At 54.9% G+C, this 17884-nt stretch overlaps 1 protein-coding gene across 12 annotated transcripts in view; it reads right to left on the minus strand.

Annotated features, from left to right (window-relative positions):
• Positions 1 to 17884, minus strand: part of PI4KB (phosphatidylinositol 4-kinase beta) — a 29450-nt gene that overhangs the window by 6983 nt on the left and 4583 nt on the right. For 6 of the 12 annotated variants that reach the window (XM_075074910.1, XM_075074911.1, XM_075074912.1 and 3 more), the window contains 2 exons: positions 14665 to 15634; positions 4157 to 4201 (listed from right to left, as the gene is read on the minus strand). In XM_075074910.1, coding sequence (XP_074931011.1) covers positions 4157 to 4201; positions 14665 to 15606 — 987 coding nt within the window. In that variant the 5' untranslated portion in view covers positions 15607 to 15634. Of the gene's footprint in view, positions 1 to 920; positions 4122 to 4156; positions 4202 to 14664; positions 15635 to 17884 lie in introns of those variants that run through there. The other 6 variants (XM_075074914.1, XM_075074915.1, XM_075074913.1 and 3 more) reach the window with 2 other exon arrangements.

The following is a 17884-nucleotide window of genomic DNA, read 5'->3' on the forward strand; positions in this document are numbered from 1 at the left end:
GTAACCGGAGAGCCGGGCTCATCACCTGGAAGCAGAGCAGGGCAGGAGCAAAGCACCTTCTCCCCTCCTGCTGTGCTGTCCAGAAATCCTCCTCCCCGAAACCCCCGAGCCGACATCGCCACCAGAAGCCCTTGGCTCCCCAGTGCCGCGGCGGCCGGGAGCCCGCAGCCAGCAGAGGGAGCGCGAATCAGCCTCGTCCCCGGCTCCTCGCTGGGTTTTTTGTTGTAATCTCACCCCGAAGCCTCGATCGTGGCTCAATCTGACCATTTTGCAAAGATCAAACTGCGATTCAGGAAGCCCCTTCGGCCCAGGAGCCCCCCCACGCCCCGTGGCTTCAGCCGAGCTCTTTGCTCGACTTTTTCAAGCTTTTAAATCACAACGACAAACGATTGCGGCTGATTTTGCCATTTAAGATGCAGAATTAAACTTGCAAAGTGTTGACTGTACAATCATGCTGGAAATGCACATGCAAAAAGCTATGGAGCGTGAGAAAAGGCAGCAAAGGAAAACATCGGAGAGCCGGGAACGGCCGCATAGCAAAATTAAGGGATGATGAAAAGAGGAGAAGGATCAGTCTGGTGGTTCCCTTTTGGGAAAGGGCAGGTGGGAAATCATTTGTATCTGTAGTCCACATCAAAAATCCTTCCAAAAACCCTTCCTGTCCTTTCCTCCACTCCGCTCTCCTGCCCACCTTCCTAGCGAGCGCAGCAGAGGCATCCTCGGGACAGGAGGAAGCATCTGCACAGCATCTAAGCCAGCGATATCGCTTTCACCTACCAGGCAGAGGATAAATATTTAAAAGCCTGCACCAGCTGATGCTCCGTCCCTTGACAGGCTGGAAAGCGCCTGGTCCCAGCCGGACCCTGCTCTGCCTCGGCTCCCGCCACCCAGCCCACCCTGTGCCCCAACACTTCCCTGACCTCCGGAACCACTTTGCTCGGTTGCATTTAATCCGATTTCCGCAAAAAGCAGAACAGCATTTGAGGGATGCCCTGCTCCTTCCGATGCCTCTTCCGTGGAACTCCGACGGCTGCGATGGCCCCGGGCGTCGAAGGGCCTTCTGCTCCACTCGATGCAGGTTCCCAGGATTGGCACGTAGCCGATACTGTCACCAAAACAGCCCCGCGCCCCCTCGCCCCCTCCCAGGTCTCTGCGTGTTACTCGTCTCAGCAGAATAATTTAATGACAGAGTCGCTGTGTGGGAATTTGCCCAGGCGAGACGGTGCCCCCGCGCAGGAGCAGACTGCAGGCAAGTCCTCCTGGTTCAGACCTCTGTCGATCCGTGCATCGCAAGCACAGGCAGTTTTTAAACCGCTTCTTCTCCAGGGATCCCAAAGCACCTCCTGAAGCATCTCCTGTTTCGCAGCGAGCGGAGCGAAGCCGTGCCAACCCAGGAATGCCCCGCCGCCCCCGTGACCCGTCCTGAACCTCCGATCTTCATGCTCCAGTTGAAAACCTTCAGGTCTCAGCTCCTCCAGCTGAAAACACGCGGCCGGGAAACATCCTCCCATCCCGTCCCGCTCCACAGGCATCCCACCGAGCGCTGCTCTGATCTTCGGCGTTATCGGGGGACTCAGCACAGGAAGTTTCGCATCCTGTTATGGTGAAGCAGCTTCGGAAAATGGCATCAGCTGAACCGGGGCTGTCCCTGGCCTGAGCCATCGCAGGAAACGCTGTCTCCAGCCTGCCACGCCGCAGCCAGGCTGCGCAGAGCTGCTTATGCCCTGGCTCATTAATATCATGGTCCTGAAGCCAAGCGAAGAGAGGAGGGCAGGAGATGCTCTTCCCTCATGCAACCACCCGAAGGATCCTTCTGCTGCTCAGAGCCAACATAAATATTTATTTTCTACTGTTTACTTTCTACTACAGCAAAACATTTCACTGGCAGCACTTGGAAAACGAAATATTCCTGCTCTTAAATTAGGCGGGGCTTTGTGTTTATGTTTTGCTAAGACATGCTCCAGGAGCATCCTTCTCCCTGCGTGGGTTCAAACCACTTCCCAGGACCGGGCAGGGACGACGACAGAGATCCCTTCCTGGCTACAGGCAGAGGAGGGAGATGCAGCTTTGGCTGATGGCTTCGGAGTGGCGCCGGCAGCGTCACGACGCAGCGAAGGGGCAGGGCTGGTCCAGCTCTGCACAGCCATCACGCCCGGGTGGTTTTGCCTGGGTGAGGTTTAAGCATCTCAAAAACCGGGGGGGTGTGTGTGATGTGGGATGCTTTTCCAGCCTCGGCTGCCAAAGCGTTTTCTGCTGTTCTGCCTACCTTTACCCTGACGTCCCACCTCTCCTCGGCTCAGACCACCATTTCAGAGCTTTATACAACAATCACGGCTGCCCACCCCCCATTTCTGCCCACGGTCACTCACTCCACGGGAGCGAGACCCACCGGATCTACTCAGAGTTGGAAACTGCTCAGCGGTGCGGAGCAGAGCCGCCACCCGCTCCCTTTAGCTTAGCTGCCTGCCACGAGGATTTCAGCATCGGCGCTGATAACCGATACCTGGCGTGATTTATAAACGCTGTGACTGTTTGGGTGCCTGCAGCGGGTTTATAAATCTGGCATAAATGCTTGCAAAGAGCCCCTGCTGCTGCAATAACCACCTGCCACGGATAAACCACCCGGGTCCGCAAAGCCTGGAAGAAAAGGTCTCTTTCCCCAGGGGAGAGGGACGGGCGCTCGCTACCGCCCGGCCCCGGGTGACGTCGGGATGGGTGGCGCGGTCGATGAGGCGGCGGCAACGACGGCCGCTGCAGCCGGAGGCCTGCGAGGATGCTCCTGCAACACGCTGGGGCTGAGCAGCCTGCGAGCGCTCCACCCACGCCGAGCCTCAAAAAGCCACTGGAGGAAAAGACATTGCGGCCTTTGTTTGACCAGGAGGAGCCAGAGGGGGCAAAAAATAAAGCAACTTACCTAAATTTGGGGGGGAAAACTGGGGCTCGGAGCCCAGAGCCCTACCTCCCACCCAACCGCCAGCACCCACGGCTGCCTGAGCATCCTACCGTCCCTTGTGCCTCTTAGAAATGGGAGTTGGAGGGGATTTATAAAAAATAAAAGGAGGAGCCTGCATCAGGGGGTGCTCACGGGTAAAAGCCTTGTGCCCTGTGTCTATACCTGAGCCGGCCTCCTGCCCGCACCGTGCCACGCGGAGAAGGCGTGAAAATCCTCCCTCTGAAGGCACGGAGGGACGAGAGCTGGGTACGCGTCAAATAACTCTCTGTAAAGGCTAAAAAGGCTGGAGTTCACCATATAAACCCCGCCCCGGAGGATGGGGCCTACGCCAGCACCGCTGCCCGGGTAAGTGGTTTTGATCATGGACTACATATTCAACGTGTGGAAGCCCTCTGGGAATCCCAGACGGAGAACACACACCCACTGGCAGGAAAATGACACAGATGAAGATGCTATTGATTAAAAATAAATAATAATAATAAATGAAAAAGGCTCATTTCGAAAGAAAAATGCTCTATTACGGAAATGCTGGGTTTTGATTGAAAGACCAAAGTTGAAAACACAGAAGGGGGGAAAAAAATAATGATTCGTGGAAAAAGCAAATTAAATCCCATCTGGCAGAGAACTTTTAAGTAAAACTCAAGGAAACAGCATTTCCTCTTTCATCTGCGGACACCGCCACGCAAAGGCCAGCGACTGCTCAGACCGAAATCGGCCGCATCGGCCAAGTCCCTCCCCTGCCTCCGCCGTCGCTGGCGGTACGAGGGCTTCTCTCCCCCTCGCTGCCTTTTTTTGGGAGGGGGGGGCGTGTGTGGGAACGGGCACCCAGGGCACCCCCCGGCCCCTCGGGGCTTTCTGCTTCGTTTTAGCCAAACCGGTGCAAGCAAATTTGCCCAAAGCTCCGTTTCCGCCGGCGTTTCGCTGAACAAGCGGGAAACATTCAGACGAAGCCGGCACCGCCGCAAGCCCGGCTGCTGCGGCACGAGAGGCGGCCGGCGCGGTGCCGGCGGCGGGGGGGACACGCTGCCTTTGCCCCCGCCGGGGACTCAAGTGGTGCGGACACTGGGGGGGGTGGCGGGAGGCCAGAGCCGCTCGCGGTGCATCGCCGGGTGCCGGGGTTTAGTATTTTCGTGGCAGAGAGGAAATGCTGCTGTCGCGGGGAAGGCAGGCAGCCCGGGCGCGGGAACGAAACGGGCCACTTACGGGAGAGAATGACTTATCGAGACTTTCCGTACTCGAGGAGAGCTCCTGGGAAACGGAGGAAAGGGGGTTTGTTGGCAGTTTTGGGTGGTGGTGTTTGTTTAAAAGGAGAGAGAGGAAGGAGGGAGAAGGGGAGAAAAAGCAATAGTTTAGCTCCAGGTTCATAACGATCACTTTTCATTTAATTTCCCCACCCCCCACCCCCCACCCCATCACAATTTTGCTGCCTTTTACTCTTGGATGGGAAGCAGCGCCTGAACGGGCACGTAAGGCTTCCAGAGTAACACGACAACACTTTCACAGATCGAAACCGGAGCCTCCTCCGGCCGCGGCCGCTCGTGGTGGTACCAGACAGGGAGCGGGGCTCGCGGCTCATCGGCAGACCCTATCGCTAAGCGCCCGTAAAACCCCCACCGATTTGCCCCATTTACATCCTTTAAAATATTCTTCTACCCCAGAAGCGTAACTAAGGTTTCAGCTCTGACGTTCTTGGCTCAAATCAGCTGCAGAGACGGGAGCTGCTACGGCAGGCAGGGATGCTCATGACCCCTGCCATGGTTACCCCGACTCTGCCCCGACACCAGCCTCTCTCCATCAACACCACCACTATTTTTCTCTCCCCTGGACTCTGATTTAGCCTCTAATTTCAGCCGATAAAATTAACCCCACGGAAACTTTCCTGAAGATTAAAAAATCCCGACAATTAAACTATTTTCATGATCAGGTTCTTGAGACAGCATTAATCGGCGGAGGAGCACAAGCCATCGACCACGTCCCCCTGCAGCCACTGCCCCCCAGTTTCTGCAGCACCACACCTACAGCCGTCCATTGTTTTCATGCAAAAAGAGATAATAATGGAGCTTCACACCCTTGAGACTGGTGTGTGACAGGTTTTAAAATTCACTTCCCACAAAGAAACAAACAGGTCTGGATTTAGTATGTTAATTACAGGGATACCCTAATTCCACCGGGCTTAGTGTCACCATAACAAATAACAGCATTTAAATTAATCGCTTCCACGTGACCACATAAGAACCCTAACAGTGCCGAGACCCCGCGAGGCTCACCAAGGAAAAAAATACCTGGAGCCCAGAGGCTGCCACGGGCTTGTGTCGCTGCCTTCTTCCCAGGCACCAGACTCATGCCTGGATCTTAAATCAAGATATTTCGGGATCAGTTTCCCCTGTTTTGTTGTAAATTAAAAAAAAATCCCCCCGCTCCTGCAGCGTGACCCCAGGGTGCGCCGAGCCGAGGCTGGACCCCGTCCCTGGGACATTTTTGAGCCGAGCCTATTCTGCTAGAGCCGTGCCAGTCTGCAGTGATCGAGGGCAGAGTTTTCAAATTCCTCTCGGATTTAGGACCCAAGCTCCCAATTTTAATTTGAAAGCCTTAAACCCCCTGACTTTTGAGGTCGCACACAACCCCTCCTTCGCCGTGCACAGCCTCTGCTCCCCAGTGGCTTCACACGTGGCACCTGCGATGCCATTAGGACATCGATCCCTCTGGAACCCCTTAAAAAGTGATTTACCAACTTTATACAAAAACGCCGGCTCTGAAAATCACAACCATCGACTACAGGAGCCGGAGACAACCCACCGTGCAGCAAAACCTGCCGTTAAACCAAAGCCCTTCGGTGAATTGAAGAGGTGTCGGTGCGTTAACATGTCTAAATGAAGGGTCTACCTTCAAACAAGGGGGTAATTACCCACCCTGCAAAGGGAACCAAGAAGTCCCTGTGACGTTGGAGCGAAAGAGCCGCGCTTGGGGCAGCACCGGCAAGAGCCTCCCCGTGGAGACAGCAACGTCGGCGTGAGCCATCGCGGAGTAACAAAGCCGGGATCCCCGCTGCCGTACCCAAACTCTCCGGGCAAACCCACGGCTCGACCTGTTGAAGCTTTGATTTTCCTGAAGACAACCTACAGCACTGGCAGTTCCTAAGCTGACCCAGGCAGCTTCCAGCTGGTGCGAGCACAGAACCTACCGAAGGCGCTCGTATCGATACGGAGCCTGATCTCCAGAGGTCACCCGCGCCGGGATTTTGCTGGTTTCTCCCGGCTGCCAAAACCAGGGCCGCGTTGCACGGTGCCGCCGGGAGCCCCGCCGGCCTCGCGCTGGTGCAACGCGGGTTTGCAACATCGTGCAGAAAATGAGTCAGAGCTGGCTTCGGCGTGGGGCAAGGCGAGTTCCTCCAAGGTTCAGCTCCGGGTCTGTCGTTAAGCCGCTCCCCGGACTGAGCACGGCTGAGACTTTGGCTTCTTAACCTCCTCTCTGGGGAGGCAGCACAAGGTCCAGCGTCTGCTGCGGCTCAAACCACCTGCTCGCCGCGCCAGGCGTGAGCGACAACACCTGCTCGCAGCGCAAGGATGCGGAGAACAGGAATAATGAACCTGGAGAGGGAATTAAGTGTGTTTTGGTTTTTTTTGCTTAGCGTCTAACCCTCTGGCATAATCTCAGCAGCTCTGGACATGTTTGGAGCCAGTTCCTCCCCACCTGCCTGTGCTTCCAGCAACGTCACTGCATGGGCAGCTTCGCTCCCCAGCTGCGAAGCACGGCGAGCTGCAGGGGCAGGTAAAGCTGGGGCAGAGCTTGGCCTAAACCCACCTGATTCACACGGCTGCCGAAGGACCCACTGCAGCCCCACAAGGGCTCGGTCCTTCCCTATTTCCCCACGTTCATCACAGCATGGCACTGCCCCAGGGCACAGCAGGGCAGCTGGACCCGCTGGCCACCCAAGGAAAGACATTTTTGGGGTCTTTATTCAATATCTGATGATTTCCCCAGCGAAGTCAGGTAGTTTTGCAGCAGCCAGCCAGCACGACGGGGAATGCAGCTCGTTGTGAGCAGACTTAGCAACATTTGGGTTCCTCCAGACACATCCGACATCCCTCGAACCTTCCTCCCCCTGCGACAGCTCCAGCCATCCCGAAGCTTCCTGCGGCACCTCGACACCTCGCAGGTGCCCTCGCCGGGGACCCGGGGGGCTGCTGCAGCACGGGGCATGCTTGCCGGCATCAGCAAGGGGCACAAACCACTGTAAAGCAGGAGATTCGGCAAAATGTAAAGAAACTCGGCGCGTTTCTGGCTTCGCCTCTCCGCGGCATTTGGTTGATGCTTCAAAAAGTTCCTGCTGGAGGAGACAAGAATCGCACGAGACTCATTTCCCCTGGAAACCGGGCTGGAAGGAGCGGGAAAATGAACCACATTCAAAGGGTGCCAGCAGCACGACGCCTCTCTCTTGCAAACCCGACATATGGCTGAGCCGTTTGCCAAGCGCGGGCGAGTTTCCAGATCTGTCACTCGGGAAACAAGAAGCCTTGAACATTTAATACCCCGGTCTCAGCTGAAATGTAGGTGCAAAGCGGTGTTTACGGTCAGTTGTGGCCGTCACCAGCTCTCTCCCCTTTACCCATCGCTCTGCCCTGCGCTCGGGACAAGGCTCACCCACAGCCACCATCTCTGCAGGTTTAGGGTTTTAAGAAGGACCAAGAATTTTAGCCTGAAGAGGTAGGAACATTCAGCACAAGTTTCTACCCAGTAAACACGTACTGTCATACCGATAAAAATAACTTCATCTCTCTTTGTAAAGCGCTCACCAGTGAGCTCGGCACGCCTTGGCCCCGACATCACTTTCGCTTCCACAAACCCCTTGCAGAAGGACTTTCCTACCTGTTATAAAGCTAACACAGATACTGTGGGTGGCATCAAGACAGCCCTCGAGAGGCCAATGCCTCGCCAGCTGAGGAAACGTAGAAGTTTGAGCTAAAAGACATCAAACCAGGACACCTGGAGGAGTCAGGCTTTGCAGCTTGGGTGACTGCTGTCACCATGGTCAAGCAGAAGCCTGGCAGGCAGAGGGATGCCCCCCCAAATCCAATGGGACATCGCAGACGAGAGGCAAAGCCTCCCTACTCAGACCCGTCCGCGGGACCGCGGCACAGCCGGCAGCGCCGCGCTCGCAGCGATGTGCCACGACGGCACCAAAGTGGTTATTCTCCAGTAGCCACGCTGCTCTTATCGCAGCGGGGAAACAAGCCCTACCAGAAAAAGCACCTTTGCCAGCATTGCTGAAGGTGCAGTTCCAGAGGTAAAAGGCCAACGCTCCTTCACACCCTGACTGGCAAAGGCAGGGCAGGGACGTGGGTTAAAAAGCAGAAGACCAGGGTTGGGCATGTCGGGAAACCTCAAATAAAAAGCAGCTTTCGAATCCAGAAGTTGCCCGCAAGCGCACACGCTCCGATAAGCGAATCCGTGCAGAAACGCAGACGTAAACAGATTTGCATATAAGCCCTTGCTGCCGTTTCTCAAGATAACGCTGATGCTGCTGTTAAAAAAAAAAAAAATAAAATAAAACCCCGCGCCGTGGGCAGCGCTCGCGTCGTGTGAAAGCTTTGCTCTTCCTCCACCACCCACCCACGCGCAATGGCCCCGAGTTAACAGCGAGGAGCTGGCATTTTAGAAGCTGCTGTTTCCAGCGCTCCCTTCCCGGCAGCCAGCCTAGATTTTTAACTGATTATTCAATTAGCAGCTTTCTAATTAAAATTTTTTTTACTTGACTGGTGGAACCAGTTCAACCAAACATTTCTGTTCGCACAGAAACGCAAGCCTGCCCGGCTCTCTCCACCATCAGCCCGGCTCCGAGCAGGCGCTGGGTTCAGGCTCGCAGCTGAAGCAAGCCATTCCCATTTTAAAATAGCTGGTTTCAATCCAATTAGTCAAATAAATAAATAATAAATAAAAGGGCTGTTTTCCCCTCCCTGCTCTGCATATTTTGAACCTTGATCTTCGCTCATGAAGAGATCTGAGAGATGAACCACCCCTCTCCAGGCAGTCATTGTGATTTATTCTTCCCACCTCCGAGGCTTTGGGAGTTAAAACGGTGGTAGGAGGCAGAGGGGGGACGCGGGAGCACCCTCCCTGCTTCATCCAGGTGCAGGCTCTCCGCTATCCACTTTGATGCACCTGCCCTGATATTGAAATGACTTAAACTCCAATCTCGCCATCGTGGCCCCGATTTCTCAGCACCATCAGCACTGCACCCTGCCACGCTGGCAGGGACGCCGGGGTCAAATCGTGGAGACGGCTCGCAGGGAGATAAGGGGCGGAGCACGGGTGGATGGTGCAAACCCCCGCCCGCCAGACAGGAAGACTGGGGAGTGGAACCGCTCACCACCAGCCCCAGCTTTAACTCGGAGTCGTGGGGTTTCACCTTTGAAAAGCATTTTCCAAACACAACAGCCCTATGAGAAACGCGAAGGGGTGCAGCAGAGCAGCGGCGCATCCCGGGCACGTTCATCCCCGAAAATGCCAATTCGGCCAAGCCCTGGCTCGGCTCGCGGGGCGCGGACCCCAGGGGGGGCCTCGTCCACCCCCAGAGAGGCGGGGGAGATAGGAGCGGGGAACCGGGGAGCGGTGAAGGTGCTGCCGCCCGCTGCTCAGCACCTGCCGAGGAGGAACCGAGGCAAAGGCATTTGCATGCTGCAAAGGCAGCACAACCTGTTTGTGCAACAAGTGTCCCGGCGAGGATGCTGGCGAGGACTCGCTGCGCCTCTACAGCAAATCCTGTTGGGTTTATGGAGGAGGCGTCATTAAAAACCAACCGCCCCAAAGCCAGCAAGGCTTCAGTTTTGTAGAGCTAGGCAAAATGAAGGCTATCGGACAGCAAGATGACTCTCTCTGCTCCAAGTTCCATTCTCCCTCACCCCAGCAGGTATCTCTAGACCAGCGTGAGATGTTCCTGGTAGCTTGGCCCAGCCACAAATGGTTTTACTGAAGTTTAAGCAGCTGCTCTGCCCTAGGTGAGGTTTTGCTTCCAGGTCGCTGCCTGCAGCCCTGCCAAAACCCCGGGAAGCCGGGCATGACGTCCCACCCACGGCCAGCTTCCACCCCAGTGAGGTTTCACCAGCCACCCAACCCAACTGCACCACGTGCCTGCCCAGCACGACCGACATCATGGCGCTACGGCACGACCGAAGGCACCGGCAGGACCAGCTCATGCCACAGACGACGAGGGACCCGTCTTAGAGGTCTGATGTTTAAACAGGCAAAAAAGAGGTAAAACATCCCCAGTGCACAGCGCTGGGACAGCAACCTGTCCCCAGGCGGCAGCACGGGGATCCCGGCCGTGGTCTGTCCGTCTTCTGGCAGCCCAGCAGGCAGCGCGGCCGAAGACACCCAAACCACGACACCTCAGACCATCTCCTACCGTGAACCCTTCTCAGTGCTTGCCTGGTTTCCAGCACCAGCATCAGATTGCAGCAAGTTCCTCCCCTCCAGGTCTCAGGTTACCCAGGTGGAAGATTCAACGCCGAGCAGCCCCAGCACATTTAATCCGCCCTTTGCCTGTCAGCAGATCGGAGAACGGGACACACCTGGACTCTGGCAAAATACAACCACCACCCTGGAAACCAGGGCTGGAAGAAAGGCTGAGTCCATCCCCCTCGAACTGGAGGAACACAAGACAACACGAGTTCTGAGCTTGCGACTTTTCCTTTGTGTGCCTTTGTATTAATTGAGAAGTAACAGATGCAAAATAAATTTGTACCATTAGAACTGTATCATGGAATTATGTTACAGATTCATAACCCAGTGAGGATTAAAAACCCACAGCATAAGCAGCACTTGAAATAAAGCCTCTCCTGCCCATTCTTACGGTGGTTATGCAGCATGAAGCGACAACTGGAACATAAAGACCTCAGCGATAAGAATTATTCTCCAGAAACAAAGTGCCACAGCTGCAGGCGACCGCGGGGGAAAGAGCAGATTCGTGCCAGGGGTGACTATCGACTCTGCTAAGAGCTGTCCCCCACCGTGCCCTAAAGCCAACGCAGACTTTTTTTTTCCTTAAGTAGCATTAATACCTGCTTTGGGTCTGACTCAGCTAATCCGGCAAGGCAGGTGTCAGAGGCCCTCGCGGAGGGCCAGCAGCAAAGGACAGAGGCACCTTTAAGAGCCTAGAAACAAGGAGGACCTGGCACCGTGCTTCAAGGAAGATGTGGAGCAATGGGCAAAGGCCCAGAGGAGAAATACAAGCCTAGAGGAGTAAAAGAGGTGACTTACAGGAAACGTAGAAGGGGCCAGAACTGTTCAGCGGAGAGCAGATTGATGGGAGATGGGAAAATAACCCCAAAATTTTCAGTGGGGAGAAGTCTAAGGGGAAAATAACCCAGGCAGACACAGAGGGATGCCGCAGAGAAAGGAATATGGTGCCACCACCTCCTCGGTAGAGCTAAAAAGCTGCTTTGGGCTCCAGTAATGAAGGGGAGACAAAGCCTGGTTGTGGGAAACCCTCACCGGGAAAAAGCCTGGACGTGAGCCCTGCAGCAGGCTGCAAAGCCTCCAGCGCCGGCAGAGCGCGCAGGACGCTTCCACAGGAGGCTTTCAGGGATGGGTGTGACACACCTGCCTTCTCCGTACCCCTCCTTTCCCCGCACCTCTTCCCTCCAGCCCTGTCCTCTACGGCTTGTATTTCAGATCTACGCCCACCTGCAAAGGCACCAGCCCAGCGCCGCGGCTTTTCCTCCCTACAGCTCTTCCAGACAGAGCTTATTCTGTTTCCCCTGCTCTTCAACAGCCTCTGGTCACAGATCAGAAACAGCCAGCTTCTCTGCAAAGCCTCTTCTCCGTCCTCTGCTCCTCTCCTCCTCTGGGCCCACCTGATGTGACTCCAGGTGCAGCAGATAACGAAATACCCATGCTCATACAGCAGCCCTATGTTTGCAGTGCACAGAAACGCTGCATTAGCAATACAGGACAGCTGAAGAAATGTCACGTTTTACCCTTGGCTGGGTTGTAGCTGGCTTTTTTTTTGTTTTTTAAGCTTGGGAGCAGAGACACACTCAACTGAACGCTGGACGAGCTCGCAGGCTGAGGCCAACGCGAGACCAGAGACTGCAGGCAGCGCTCGGAAAGGAGATTCAGGCACTGCAGCCTTCCTGAATCCTGACACATGACTTCTTGCTTTTACATTCAAGTTTTGCAATTTTTTTTTTTTGCAAAGACAGAAACAGAATTTTCTCGGGAAGTGCAGCAGAAGTGGGTTCCCGACCCACGGCTCGACGGTGCGAACAGCGGCGGCAGAAACAGAGCACATAGAGGGAATAAAGTAACTCCCAGAGGAGCCCACGTGAGATTTTACTGCTGTAAAATCTCCAGTTTAAGAAAATTTGCGGAAAAAACTAGGGGCTGGTCCTAGCCCAACACCATTCAGACATCTGTTGGTTTCCTGGACCGAGGGAAAGCCAACTTACATATTAAAGTAGCTTAAAAGTAGATTAAAGTAGTGAATTCCAGAATTGCTGAATTCAGAGTAGCAATTTCAGAACTGCTGGAATTTACGCCGGACCTGCCTGGCCCCACCACCACCTGGCCAGCTCCAGGGATTGCTGGTTTCAAATAGGAGGGAATAACATCCAGCACTTCAAAGGACACAGGTCCAGGGAGCTGGCTGGGGATGTTCTGAGGCCAGGGAAGTTCTTACGGCGCCTCAAATATCCCTGTTGCTGCGCACCGTTTAAACGGCTCGCCCAGCCTCTGGATCCATATTCGTTTCAAACATTGCCAAGAGAAACTCTTTGCAGCGCTTCTTTCATCTATCATTTATGTAAAGCTTCGGTTTCCACTATCCAGGCAGCTGCAGCCAGCGTGAGCAGAGACCTCGGCGCATCCCGCTCTCCATCAGCCGGTGGTTTTCCACCGAGCAGCCGACGGGCAGAGTCGTGAACGACTCATTTACCCATCGGCAAACGCCGCGACCCCGGCTGGCAGCTGGGTTTTTGCCCAAGAACCACAGGGAGTGGGACAGGATGGTTTTTACTTGAAACTGGCCCGGAATGCTGCCACTTCATGCCTCCTTCAAACCCTTAACCAAAGGAGCCTTCCCCAAGTCTGGCAATCAGGCAGGAGACCACGTGGCCCCTTGCAACGATCTGCAACCCAGCGCGGAGCCAAGGGAAAGGGGGAATCTCAGGCAAGGCAGGAACGCCAAGACATACTCCATCGTTACGAAAACAGTCACGAGATCTCAAATGTCTAGACGGAGCCGCAGGGAAGTCGGCTTTCAAGGTCTCATCCCCATGAGGCACAGGGATGACCTGGAAAAGGAGCTGCGCGGAGCCTGGCTGACCTGAACGGCTGCCGAAGCCTCGCCAGGACCAGACCTTCAGCACTGCGGTTTTACGGGCTGTTTCCCAGCCTGCCAAGCCATCCCTGCTGGAGAGGTGAACCACCTCCCCGGGGGAGTATTCGACTTCTTGAGGCAGGGCAGGGGAAGAGGCATTGCTCTTCTCTGACTTGGTTAGCACCGCTCAAAACATCTGCGTTTAGCACCAGCTCACCTCCTCCGTCCTCCTCTCCCACTGGGCATCCCCATCTCAGCCCTGCATTTCTCACTATCTCAGGCTGATGCTCGTGCTAAAACCCATCAGCCCTTCAAAACAAATCAGCAAAGTAAAAAATTCCCATTTCCAGCTCTTCCCCCTCCGCCCAGCCTTGCGTCCTCACTACCAAGGATGCTGCTCATCCTTTTGCTCCGTACACCTCTGTGTCAGCGGATGCGTGCAATGAATAATCTGCATTTTTCTTTGGAAGAAACCCCGCTCAAGCACAGCCCCTCACCCTCCAGCGAGCGCACACACGGTCTCACAGCGTGCACCGATACAGCGGCTCAGCACCAAAGCAACTCTGTGCCGATAACTTTTCGACGCTTAAAAGTAAACACCACAAAGCCCACAGGAGCTATTTGGGTTTGGAAGACATGTAACACACGTGTGCCTGAGTTCACCTATTCAATTGCCGTTTGCTTTGGCATTAAACCGCATTAGCGCCCAACCCTGGAAGTGGGAAGTGTCCCCTCTGCACAGCCCAGACTCCCCAGCAGGGAAAGCCCGGCTCTCCACCATCTTGGAGGTGTGAAAAGACGACAAAAACCCAAAGTAGAGCTCGGCACAGGGAAGCAGTGGCGGACAAACCCCATAGCTGCAGCTCTCGGCCCTACAGCCACAAGGATGTGTGCACCAGAGGCTCGTTTTGGCCAGGGCACCGGCCCGGTGGAGCCGATGGGTTTGCCTGCTCTCCGCCTGCTCCCAGCTCTCAGCTGCCCAGGGCCTTTTCTGCCTGCCAATAAACTTCATCGTTGCTAAATCTGAACAAGTCAGGACAACGAGGAAATCAGGTTTCCAACAGCGATCTGATGGCTGCGGATTGCGAAACAGAGACACTGGCCGAGTTGCCCAAATCGTGCGGGAATTCAGCACCGTAGGAAGCGACTCAGTCCTCCTGACTCAACTTTCTGCCTTATCCTGAAGCCATCTGATGGCCTCCCTTCCCCTCACAGCAAGAAAACTCCCCCCGTGGAGCACCAGCACCCTCGAGTGTGACCCACCGGTGCATGTCAGTTTGCTTAGAGACACAGGAATCAAAACTTCAATCATTTGCAGCAACTAGGATAAAAAAACCCTCTGCGGTAAAGGAGGAGCTTCCCAGGCAGGCTGAGCCTTGGAGAGCCCCAACATTACCTCTTCCTCGCTCTCGACTTTGGGATTGCTGGCTGTGCGCTTCAGATTGCTGCTCAGGCTGATGGTAACGGTGGCGTCCGACTTGGACCTCTGGTGAGTCCTTTTGGAAGGAGACAGCCCCATATCGGGCGCTGGGCTCAGAGACGGCAGCTCCCTCTTCTTGTAAGCTGGCTTCAACTCGTCCGAGAGGATGAGTTTCCGCAGCTTGGTCCCGCGGGAGTGTCGCTGAGTGGAGATGTGCATGTCTGAGGAGTAGGCACCCAGCAGCAGGGCACACTGGAGGGAGAAGTTGATGCTCTGCCGGCAGCGGTGCACGATGTAGGGCTTGATCGCGTCTCCCACGTCCTCGTCCATGTGAATGTACATATTCAGCAGCTGTGGCAGGTAGAAGTCCACTTCTTCGTTCCTAAAGCAGAACAACCTATTCCCAATGTAAGCCTGCACACCAGGTTCCTTTGAATTGTACAAGTATGAAATGGCCATGGAGATATCAAAGAGTTTGGATTCAAAGAGCCGGAGGAGCCAGGATTGCTTTGCAGAGTTATTCTTCTGCCGCTTGCGGGCCGTCTTCACCGTGTTGGCCATGGTCTCATCCTCCTCCTGGATCTTAGAGGCTGTGCCAGGCGGATCGTCCAAGCACTTGATTTCACAGCCCTCCCCCATGTCCCCGTTGGCCAAATCCACTGCGGTCCGTGGGGTGCGCCCTGCCTCGCTGCCATCGGCCGGTTTTGTTAAGCTGTCAGAGGAGACACCGTGCATCAACTTGACCTTCTCCAGGACCTCTTCGCAGGCTTTCTTCGCCACCTCGGGGTCGATGACCGCCAGCTCCCCGACACCTTCCGTGATGACACTGAGAGATGTCCCGCCATTCCCTTGGGACGCTGAGCCGGGCGCCTGGTCCAAGCCTGTCCCTCGGGCTGGGTCTGCAACAGAGTCTCCCATAGCAGTGGCGGGTCTGCGCACTTCAAAGCTGAAAAGAAAACAAGACAAAAAAAAAAGTCAGGGACACAATCTGCAGAGGAGACCTGCTTCCAGCCTGAAGGTGGGGAAACAGGAATCCATGCTGGGATACACCTCAAGGGAAACCGAGAGCTGAGACACGGTTTGGTGCAAACCTCTTCTGAAAGCCTTTATCTAGAGAGCGAGGGTGCCCCAAGCCAACGCATGCAACGTGAAGCCGGGCCAGTGGAAGGCTGAGCTGGTCACGGTGGGTTTTAGAGGTCTTCTCGGCGCCCCTTCCACTCAGATGCTTACAGCTCTCTTTCAAGTCTATCAGCCATTACACAAAATTTCCCTGTTACCATGACGATAAAAAAACTGAGCAAGCCAAAATGAGGAAGAGGGGTGGGGGGGTGGAAATAACCAGGTTGCTTTATGCTCTCCACCCCAAAGGCATTCTGCAGCGCTGGGGATTAGAGGGCCGCAGGCTGGGTGGACCCAGAGGCTCGGCTTCTTGCTGACAAGATGAAGTTTATCCCCCGTGCTCAGCTTTTGCTCATTTAACCTCCCTCCGGGACGGAGGGCGGCAGCGGCACAGGGCACTTGGATGGCGAAACCCCCCGCCGGTGCCGGGCGATGGGCGAGCAGAGAGCCGGAGCAAGAGCCGCGTTTGCCGCCACCACGTCCTGGTTTTCAAAGTCCAGGCACCAATGCCCAGGTTGTGTGTCCTCACCAATGATTAGCACTTAATTATGTTTTAAAAACAAGGTAAATGAGGGATTGAACACACTTCCCAGTTTCCCGTCTCGATAAAAAGAGCAGTGGTGCATCTCTACAGATAACCAGCAAGAATAAAGAAGGCCAGTGCCAAGTGAAATTGTCCTCTAAAAATAAAATAAGGGACTCTATTCAATCTAACATCATTACTGCAGCTCTGACTGCTTCCCTTTATTGCTTATACGCTACAACAAGACAGCTCGTGATCAGCAGAAGGGCACAATGCCTTTTACAAATGTTAAGCACTGCAAGCAGATTGCCAATTCCCTCCTGCTTTTCACGTCCAGCACGGTGGAAAAAATGACTGTCTTTGGAAAAGAAGTTCACTGAACCATTTTCTGCCTGTCTGCTCCCCCAGCGACCCCCAGCCCCCATTCTGACCGCGGAAGCTGCGCCGGCGGGTTCTTGCAACGAGATATTTCCCCGCTAATTTAATGACCTTGTTTTATCTGTTTATTTTTACAAGTGATTACAGCTCCCGATGCCAGAGAAAGGGGCGAGGAAACACACGGCATCTCTTTCTAAATATTCCAAGTGAGTAAAAACGAGGTCGGTGTGTCCAGATGCGAGCGCTGCTTCCCAAAGACCGGTTTCCTCCTCTTGTTTTCAAAGCACTTAAGCTCTAACTACGAGGTGAAAAAAAGCCTGACCAAAGTTCAGCAGTCTGAACCGATATGAATAGCATCTTTCACCCTGTCCGCACGGCACCAACACACAACGTTTTCCTCTGTGCTTGCCATTCCCTCCGGTACAAATCCTACGTGCTTCAAATATTTGTGGTCATTAGATCCTAAAGACCCTGCAAGCTCAAGGAAGTTGTTTTTCCTTCTTAGTGAGCCCAGCCTTGTCCCAGCAAAAGCCCAGACAATCTAATTTTTAAATTAACACCACGCCGGCGAAAAGGAGATCCTTCAGCATAACTGGGCAAGGCGGGATTTGAAGAGGCACAGAGCGGAGCCGGGTCCAAGGAAGTCGCCCAGAGCTTTGCTTGCACTAGCACTTCTGGGGTCCTTCGAATATTTGCATCAAGACAACCGAGGAAAAATAAAAGAATCTAGCAGCGGCACCTGCCAGAGTCCCAAGCACAGCTCCGCAGCCACATGCCGGGCGCAGAAGTACCTGCAATCCTGGGTGGCTCGGTCGCCCGCAGAGGGCCTTCCCAGCCCCGACTGGTTTATCTGATGCAGGGAAATGCTTTTGACATCCTCCTTGCCAGGCTGAGGGAGAAACAAGTGCGTAGGATCCTGTTAAACCTCCCTCCCTGTAAACACGGGGCACGCAGGAGAAGCCCAGTGCAGCATCACAGCACACGCTGAAATTCTGGACGTTAAACCGCCTCTGTGTCAGCGGGAGAGGCTGGATCCGACCCGACCTGCTCACGCAAGGTTTGCCCATGACTCCGAGGCGCCTGCGGTGCAGCCACGGCGAGCAGAGCCGCTCCTGCAGCCAGCCCCCGCTCCCCGATCCTTCTGCCACCTTCACCCGGCCAGCCAGGCCCAGAGGA

The sequence above is a fragment of the Phalacrocorax aristotelis genome, chromosome 25 (genome assembly GCF_949628215.1).
Source record: "Phalacrocorax aristotelis chromosome 25, bGulAri2.1, whole genome shotgun sequence".
NCBI classification, from domain to species: Eukaryota; Metazoa; Chordata; class Aves; order Suliformes; family Phalacrocoracidae; genus Phalacrocorax; species Phalacrocorax aristotelis.